This window comes from Cryptotermes secundus, unplaced genomic scaffold (assembly GCF_002891405.2).
Source record: "Cryptotermes secundus unplaced genomic scaffold, Csec_1.0 scaffold614, whole genome shotgun sequence".
NCBI lineage: Eukaryota > Metazoa > Arthropoda > Insecta > Blattodea > Kalotermitidae > Cryptotermes > Cryptotermes secundus.
The window spans coordinates 2,293,883-2,304,014 of NW_019728501.1; the positions used below are offsets into that span (position 1 = coordinate 2,293,883).

Genomic DNA, 10,132 nt, shown 5'->3' on the forward strand with positions numbered 1-10,132 from the left:
AACGCTGTGCGACCAGTTTTGCCGTTGCTTTGGTCCCTGGGTGCGACAGATCATGGCAACGTAATTTGCGGACAGATTGAGAAACTCAATTTCCAGACAACGGAGCATGCCAATCTTGTCACAATTGCGTTGCAGCGTGGTTTCCTGGTATCAGCAGTTCTGTAACGCGCTTCAGTGATTCATTTGTTTGTTAAGGTGGTACAAAAGGTTGACGAAGCTGCTAATTTATTTATGAAGTTAATTGAACAAGAGCTATGCTATGAGGAACAAAATAGATTTGGTTTGGGAAAGAATTTCTCATTAGACGACGGAGTCTGGATCCAGGTTAAGTTCATTCGAAATAATATAAGCGCTTCAGTTCAAATTGTATTTATGCATTAATATATCATTTATTTCACACATATTTCCGTCTTGCATACAACTTACTATATAGTCACCCACATTACATGGTTCGGCTATATACGGCCGTCTTCAGGTGTCTTCTATCTTACTAAAATTGTTGCACTGTATGTCAAAATTTCGTATCTTGTGTGAACGCGTCATTTCCTAATTAAAATAAATTAACCTTAATTAAAACAAATTAATTAACATCCCAGTATTTCCCTTATGGTCACCGTCCTCTCTTCTCACGCCGTCTCAAGCGGTCCCAGCTACCACGAAATTATGACAGGTTCAGTTGTATTATCATATCTTCCATTGCACTGCACGAAATAAAAAAATATAATCATGCATTGAGTCGGGCAAACATACCCGCTTAATGATATGAGCAACTAATCAATCATAAGTTTCCTCAGTGTGCACCTGCTAATCTGGAAACCAGTCTTCTGCTTGAAATCGGTGATTCTTCTCGGATATTCCGGTTGCGTTGCCCTCGCCCGTAGAGAGCAGGAAAACCATGTACGCTAGGAACACGGACCAAGGAATGACTCACTCTCTCTCAAGGAAACAAGGTTGAAGGAAGCGAAGACCTTCCCGTCCGTTCCCGTCCGCTCCTGTACACAGATCAGTGTAATCTGGAGGTTATGACAGAAAGAGTGTGACAACATTTTGTAATCCGTGGTGAATACTATTAGAACTTAAGATGTGATCCGTGCTTTTGAGTTGGAATGGTAAAGTGATGAGAATGAAAAATGCGAAAGTGTACGTATGTAAGTTATTTTCGAAAGACATTATTAAAGGATTATACTTCTCTTTGACTGAGAAAAGTTTATCGTGCTTTGGTTATACAGAAATACAGTATTGATAATGTAACCAATTAGCTGATAGCAGGAAAATTGACAGCCTATTGGCTTTTGTTCAGTGCTAGATGCTTGGTTGTTTAGTGTATAAATATATTTTATTTGGCTTAAGAGAAGTGATCAGTGGGTTGGGAACGAAATGGGTACCACGTACGAAGATGCCGTTACAGATTTCGTATCAAGACAACTGGATCTTCTTGAATGTGAGAGGAAAGAAGAATACGAACAGTCCATGAGGCTGTTTACCACTTCCGAAGGTGCTGTCTGCCTAAAAAATGTAACAGCCTTTTCCTATATTTCATGTTTAGGAGGTTATGTGATAGTTGAGTTTCGAAGTGCTAGAAACAGTGTTCTACAAGTACATAATCTAACACGTAGAGATGTTGTGGGTGTGATAGAAGGATCCAATATTCGGAGCACTCCGTTAGCAACAGGCGTTGTTAAATTCAGTACTGACGAAAGCATTGGAGTCTCATTTGAGGATATCAGTAGTTTCAGTGAAGAAAATGGAGTTGTATATACACTGGTGAAGCTGGCAAATGATATAACCTATTCTCGACTAAAGTCAAGTTTAAAAGATCTAACTCACATAAGTAAACCTGGTAAGGTGCTTGTGGAACTGCTATTTGGCAAAAGTAATTGCTTGGAGCGAATTCCACTTACTCCTCTTATGCTTGATGCCCAAGGAGAGTTAATGTATATTAATGTCAATCTCCATGAAGATCAAAAGGAGGCTGTCAAGTTTGCACTTGAGATGAAGAATCTGGCTGTGATTCATGGACCACCAGGCACTGGGAAGACAACAACACTGGTAGAGATAATACTTCATATGATACAGGCAAGAAATAAAGTTCTGGTATGTGCCCCATCCAACATAGCCGTGGACAATTTAGTTGAAAGGTTGGCCAGCCACAATGTGAAGATGGTACGTTTAGGTCACCCAGGATGTGTAATGGATAGTGTAGCAAGATATTCTTTGGATGCAGTTGTGGATAGAAGTAGCAGTACACAAATTGTCAAAGATATTCAAAAGGAATTGAATGATGTGTTGAAGAAGTTAAAGACTAGACATCGCAAGGAGACATTCTCAGAACTTCATAAAGAGTTGAAGAACCTTCGGAAGGAACTGCATCAAAGGGAATCACGTGCATTGAAAGAAGTGTTACAGGGATCAGATGTAGTGCTTTCAACTCTTGTCACAGCAAGTGATGCAGGACCTCTTAAATATGTTCCAGAAGACCACTTCCATTGTGTTGTGATTGATGAGTGTTCTCAGGCACTGGAAGCAGCTTGTTGGATAGTTCTTCCTAGGGCTCCTAAAGCTATCCTTGCAGGTGATCACCTTCAGCTTCCCCCTACAGTGATTAGTCAGAAAGCTGAGCGGGGAGGTTTAGGTTTGAGTCTCATGGAAAGAGCAGTGGAGAAGTTTGCAAAAGAAGGGTATCGGTTATTACAGCGCCAGTTTCGAATGCATACTGATATTATGACTTGGCCATCTCAGGAGATGTATGGGGGACAATTAGAGGCCGACCCGTCCGTTGGCAGCCACTTACTGAAAGATCTTCCTCTTGTGAAGTCTACAGATGAAACTGAAATGTCAATCTTGCTCGTGGACACTGCTGGTTATCACTTAGAAGAGGAGATGTTTGAAACATCACGATGTAACAGAGGGGAAGCAGGAATAATTGCCATTCTCATAAAACGACTGGTAGCAGCTAATGTTCCACAAACTTCTGTGGCTGTGATAACTCCATACAATTACCAGGTGGAAATGATAAGGGCTCATATCCCTCACTTGAATGGCATAGAGGTGCGATCTGTGGATGGATTTCAGGGCCGTGAAAAAGAAGCCATCCTGTGTTCTATGGTTCGATCAAATTCACAGAGGGAATTGGGGTTCATCTGTGATCGGCGCAGACTAAATGTTGCAGTTAGCCGTGCTCGTAGGTTTCTGTGTGTTGTGGCTGATTCTAGTACAGTGTCATGTGATAGCACATTGGCAAGCTTGATCGATTACATTGAACAGCACGGTGTTGTCCACTCTGCAGGACAGTATTTATCAGAATTGGAAACTCCTAAGGAAGTCCTACAAAACCCAAAGTTCCAGTTTCAGAAGAAGATAAAAAGTGAGATGGGAAATGATAAAAAAAGCAAAAAAGCAAAAAAGAAAATTGTTGATGTTCAAGAAAAGCAAGCTGTGAATGTTGATAGAGAGAAGAAAGACACACAGCAGGCAAAGAATGAACAGGTGAAAGAGGATTATTATCAGTCATTTCTTCAAGAGTTTGTTAGGAACAATGAGCAGATGGAGTTGAAGTTTCCAAAATCCATATCAGCATATGACAGGAAATTAATTCATGAAGCAGCCTCAAAACTTAATCTTCTTCACATCAGTGTTGGTGAAGGGAATGACAGACACATTGTGGTTCACAAAGCAGTTGCTGATAGACCCTCAGTTGGAAATGTAAACATCACAAAGAAGCCCAACAACAATTTAAAAGTGAAGGTCAAGGAACCAAATGATTCTTCCAATGAACAAGTGAAGTGCAACGTAGAGCATGCTACCAGAGCTTCTGCAGAGGAGTCTGCCCCAGGGCCAAGTGAACTGAGAGAAATGAAGAAAACTGAATGTAAGAAGAGTGAGAAAGTTAGCAAGAAATCAAAAAAAAAGCAAGAGCTTGAAGATTTTGATTCAATAATTGAAGAGTTTAAAGAAATGGATAAGAGATGTTTATGGAGTAGTTGCAGAATTGCAACAGATTTAGTTGGACTGACGTGCGCTCATTGCAAGCAAAGATTTTGTATAAGTCATGGCTTTCCTGAGGTGCATGGCTGTGGAGAAGCCGCCCGTAAAACAGCAAAACATGAATTCCGTCATCCTAAACCCACAAAACCTGATCCTCTCAAAAGAAGTGCTGTGAGCAAGAAGTTGGAGAAGAAACTTGCACAGATGGCAGAAGAAAGGAAACGTCAGAAGAAAGAAACCTGAAGAATTATTGCTTTTGTATGTTTATTTATATACCTTCTCTGTCTAAATCTTTATTGCATGTGGCATTTGCAATAAAAATTGAGCCTGTGATGTTCTTCTGAACGATATAGATTATATCTGAAGCTTAAAGACTTGAATTAATTTTGTTTCACATAAGTAAACAAGCATTCTTCACTACAAATAACAAACCATGCAAAATGACAAGGCAAAACACTGAGAAAAATGAGAATATTTCTTGCAGATTTTGTGACATAACTAAAACACTAGAATTTAATTTAATTTATTTTGAGCTGAAATAGCTAGCTCAGTGAAGTGGCAGGGTAGATAGGTGACAGGTGGATTCCTGTTAAGAGACAGTGATTATGAAAATTTGGAAGATCAGGGTTTTATAAGAGGAAATTTAAATTTTAACCAAGTGAGTGCATACAAAACTGTGGGAGGAAAAATTGTAAATATATTGAGTCGAAAGTAGGAGTAATGGTACATCATATAAGTTACTAATGGCTGTATTACAACAAGGCAGCCACCTTTTCAAAAATGTTTAGTCATGTAAGGCAATTTTATTGACTCAGCATTTGAATAAAAAGCGTGTTACACTTGATGGTTGCCTTGTTCTTAACAATCACAAGTGGCTTATTGTCAGGAATTGTGATTTCAACATATGTCTCAATAGTAACATGACTAGTATGAAGCTTGTAAGTTTTGAGGTTTTCACGGCGATGACAATGAAGAAAGTTGTCTTCTGGGTTTAGGCACCGGTGCCTAAACCCAGAAGACAACTTTCTTCATAGTATGAAGCTTGTTGAAATTTCAGTGAGACATTGTAGAACATGAAGTATGTTGAGAAAGCAGTTTCTGTGAACATCCAACATTATCTTTTTGTATATAAAAACTTACCTCAAAAACAGTAATTCATTTTATTACCAGATGTACAATAATTTGTAATTTATCTGCATACTAAGTTAACAGGTTACTGCAGTATGTCAGAGTCAAGAACACCTTCCAGTGCTATTAGTTGCCTGCCATCTTTGATTACTATTAATAACTCTTTAACAATTCTGCCATCTTCTGCTTCCAACTCATAACTAACATATGTAGCAGTAGAATAAGTGTTTCCTGTGATCATAAGGTCCTGATTTAACAGCTGCTTTACCCTGAGTGGTAATACACAATGATAAAATAGACTGAGCTGCACACACACACACACACACACACACACACACAAAAGTCCTTTGACCAAACTTTAGAAGGTTCAGATAATTTTGAACAGAAAATATAGACATTTGTCTAGTTCACCACTAGTTCATAGTTAGTCATGATTTTAAGTATGTACATGATGGGTCCTCCATAATGTCACAAGATACAATATATTAATGCATAGTAGGTTGAGATGCATTTCATATGTGGCTGTTGTGACTGAAATGCTAGAGCTGCAGCGAGGGAGTGTCAGCATTAGTATCAAAATTGGAGGTCTGCAATGGTACATTGCAGTATGCCACTAGCACATGTTGGCCATGGCAATGCACCAGGTAGCACTTAAGTTGGATATGAAACAGGTTTCTCTCAGGGTGCGGTTGTATTACTCCCATGTACAGACTGTACTCGTATGAGTGATATAGCTGGAGAACAGTGATGTCCACCTCCAGTTCTGTTAATGGCTTGTACATATAACTTTAGGTGAATATTTACTTTTTGTGCTGTGTATAGTGGACTGATAAGACAACTGTGACAATGAATGGGACACATTCTTCATCTACATGATAATCCTTTGCTACTTGATGCTACAGTGCGTACAATCAAGTGCGCGCCACGGCTGCAATTTGCCGTGAGTCATACCACCGCAGAACGGATGCAACTCCTCCCCGCGACTGCAGTGCCGTTCCCCGATAGCGTGAGTGTAGTGGTGTCGCTGAGTCTCCGTCCATCAGTTGCTCTACATGCACACATTTATAAGAATACAGTAAAAAGATAACTTACCGTGGTTTATAACAGGTGCTGAAAGTGACCTCCTTCTGCTTGCAAACATGCCGCGCATCTCACAAATAAATTACGCGACACTCTCTGCAGTTCGTCGACGGTAATTGAATGAATTACGCGTGTAATTTCATTTTGAAGACTATCAATGCTGCGGGGATTATTTTTGTAGACTTTTTGCTTCAGGTTGCCCCAAAGATAATAATCAGAAATACTGAGATCTGGGGATCTGGGAGGCCACAGTCCTCTACNACTCCACTTCCACAGCAAGACAAAGACTGACTGTTTAATGCAACCTCGGGTTCCGATTATGCAACCATCGGCGTAGGAGCACTGCAGTCGCGGGGAGGAGTTGCATCCGTTCTGCGGTGGTATGACTCACGGCAAATTGCAGCCGCGGCGCGCACTTGATTGTACGCACTGTATTTATTTCAGCAAAGATTTAGCATCAGCATTTTGGTCAGAATCGTGGACTGTTTCCTGATTGGACCACGTATGCTAGTGAATTGTCTTGGTGGAATTCAGAATCCTAATTTATCCTGAAGTACTGCTCCATTTGTATTTGAGGATGTACCCTGTAACGTTCATGAGGGCATGTAGTTTCAGCATGATGGTGCCCCTCCTCACGTTTCACACCAAACGTGTGGTTGAAGAACCATATTTCAGACATGGATTTGCTGTGGGGGTCATCTGTCTGGCCTCCATGTATAAACCGAAGCCACCTGATTTGTTATTATGGAGACACATCAACAAAAACGTTCTTACTATGGGAAGTACACTGGGGGCATGATGGTTTGTTGAAAATCAGAGGGGGGGGGGTCATGTCAAGAAGTTTGGCAATCACTGACCTTCATAAAAGAAGAAAAATACACCATAAAAATACCTACAGCTTCTGTATGAAATATTGTTTTTATGTCCCCAATTATGAACATGTCAATGGCACATGACCTTAAGGTATGTGAAAAATGTAATAAGACCAAATTTGTACTTAATATGTAGTATGTTTAAAAAATTAATAAGAGTAAAGTTGTCCCTGTGCTTAATTAAGCACATTATAAAGATATATGGGGTAGTCGTCAGCTTCACACCCCTGCCACTTAACCCCCTCTACCCACTGAATAGGATGTTGGGTGGGCCTCAGAGCCAGCCAGCTTGTGTATTTAGTGTGTTTTTAGTTATTCCTTCAATGTAATATAAAATGTAAATTTATAACGAGAGACCTATGTGATGGAGCTGCCTACAGACCCCATCTGGTATGCTTACCTGGAAACTCTGTATTTTCACTTTCCATGTGGAATCTGTAGTCTCCTTTGGAGTTTCTTCACTTACTACAACTCTGCTCAGTCTGGAATCTTTAGGCCCTGCACAGTCAAGTATTGCGCCCATGATATGTAGTCTCCACCTGGAAGCTGCAACTACTATAGGCCATGGCCTTACTCATGTGGTCTGATGGTTCAGTGTGTAGTCTTATAGGAACTCAATATTAATTCTATATCTGAATTCTTTGCTTCAGAGCTACACTTTGGCCTAAGAAATATTACCAGGATGCTACATACGGAGACTTAATTATAGTAAAGCGACCTCCGTAGTCTAGAGGTAACGTTCCCACCTCATGACTCGTATTACGTGAGTTCAAATACCCGGCGGAGGTCGTTGAATTTTTAAGGGCAGAAAAATTCAGGGAACAAGTCCTCCGGGAGGGACTTTAAGCCGTGCGTCCCGTGTCATAGCTTTACAGCACGTAAAAGAACCTCACATCTCCTAAGGAGGTCACTGAGCCAAAATTGCGGACGTTTCCCGCCCAACAGCAGTCTCTAATACCTCTGGTAGATGGGAGAAGCATTATAGATACCTCTCAGCCAATAGAGCCGGTCTCACTGGCTGGGCGGGACTGATGGTAAGTACCAGTACCGGTAGGATATAGAGACTGGTAGAAATCATAGAGGGAAGCACAATTGACAAGGTCTAAGTGCATGGGGAAACCCACCCTCTCAAAATAACTAACTAATTATAGTAATCTTACCAGAAATGTATATCGAAACTCTCCATATGGAAACTTTGTGTTTCAGCGTAATCTGAAATGTTGATTTGGAAATTATCTGAAGCCTTTGCTTGAGGGCTGTCACTGATTTATGAGAATCATTCAGGAAGTTATGTGCCTTATCAACTGAACCCAAAAAGGGAAAAGTTAAATTTAACATCCCTGTTCAGTGCAGTAAATCTATGCCACTGAGTTACTTGAATTAAAAGCTACCTTCTTTGGCTTCAGAGTAACCAGAAACAGACCTATATGAGCACTGTCAGAAAATCTTCACAGAAATTTCTTCATGAGTCTGAAGAGGAAATGTTCACTTGGGGCCAGGGTAGGCAGTTGAGCTCCTGAAAGCAGCTGGCACTTGCCTTTTGTTATTGTGGATGAGAATGTTATGGAAAAGAACTCCTTTTGTCAAATTTCACTGTCACTTCTGTTTGAACCTTCAAGGTTCATTACCCAGTGACTGTATACTTGTGTGATATAAAACTCCAGCAGCAGTCCTGCAATAAAGCAGCCACAAATTCTGCCTAGAGAGTATAACATAAAATTTGTATGGTTTGGATATCTTTCCACTTTATGGTCTCAGATATGACTTCTAAATTCTCGTGGTATACTCCTGTTTCATGACCCATCTTTAATCTAGAAATGTGAATGTTCACAATTCTGAAGAGTACTATCTTCTGGGATGTTATGCCATGTAACCTGATGGAAGTTTACAGACATTTTGGACAAAAATACTGCTTCCATCTTCAGTGTTGAAAAGTATCTGAAGCAAGCAATCAGTGAGAAGAATCACATATCTCAGATAACAGTACTCTTCATAGTCACTTCCATGAGAACCTAAAATCCCATGTCCAAAATTCTATTTAAGAATCTCCACATTTTCAATGAAACTTTATAATCAGTTTTTCTGTGATCTGGAGTCAGCATCCTGGGAATCGAACAAGAAATCATTTTGTGCACAGTAATTTTTCTTTACTGTTATGAAAATTCACTGCATGAATATGGTATTTTTATGTGCTAGTATCATAGTCTCCACATTATCACTAATGTCCTTGTCAGAAGCTTCAGGAATGCACCAATACTACTAGTTCCTGCATGTCCCCTTAAAATATCAGTTCTACAGCAGCACCCATGAATTGTTAAGGAAATCAGCATATTATTACCCAGGTCAATGGACACATAATTTAAGAAGAAACATATATATTTGTAAAAGTACTTGTGAACTTTGTACAATATTATCCAGGTCACTGGACATATAATTTAACAATCTCTCTCTCTCTCTCCGTGTTTTTTTAATTCATGCAAGCTGCTGTATAACTGATATTTTAAGGGGACATGCAGGGACTAGTAGTATTTGTGCATTCCTGAAGCTTCTGACAAGGAAATTGATGTCAAAGTGGAGACTATGATGATAAAATATCACATAAAAATACCATATTCATCCAGTGAATTTTCAACTTAGGAATATACAGGGTGTCCCAGGAGGAATGGACCAAACTTCTGGAGGGTGTTCCTTATGTTAAAGTATGCCGATATAACCCTAAAAACCTATGTCCAAAGTTGAACGGTTACGGAGATAATGGCCCGAGAAAAGTGTGGTCTTCTTGCAGGTCTACGCACTGTGGACAGTCAGCTGTGACTGTTATCTGTTTGTACTTGAGTGTGGTGATGTCACACTAGCCGTGATCTCATGCGNCACAGCCCAAAAAGATACTAAGATGCCACATTTTAACTACACTTCGTGGCGTTCCATGAAGTTTAAAATCCACGGATGGCGCTGGAGTTATTTTATATTTTCTTGTTAACCCTCGCTGAATGAGCTTGGCCTCAACCATTAAATATAAAATAACTGTAGCGCCATCCGTGGACTTTAAACTTCATGGAACGCCACGA

At 40.0% G+C, this 10,132-nt stretch overlaps 1 protein-coding gene across 1 annotated transcript; it reads left to right on the forward strand.

Annotated features, from left to right (window-relative positions):
* Positions 1–518: 518 nt before the first annotated feature.
* LOC111865247 (DNA-binding protein SMUBP-2) lies at positions 519–4,828 on the forward strand. Its single transcript, XM_023853145.2, has one exon. The coding sequence runs from the start codon at positions 1,378–1,380 to the stop codon at positions 4,225–4,227; it is 2,850 nt and encodes a 949-aa protein (XP_023708913.1). The 5' UTR covers positions 519–1,377; the 3' UTR covers positions 4,228–4,828.
* Positions 4,829–10,132: the final 5,304 nt, after the last annotated feature.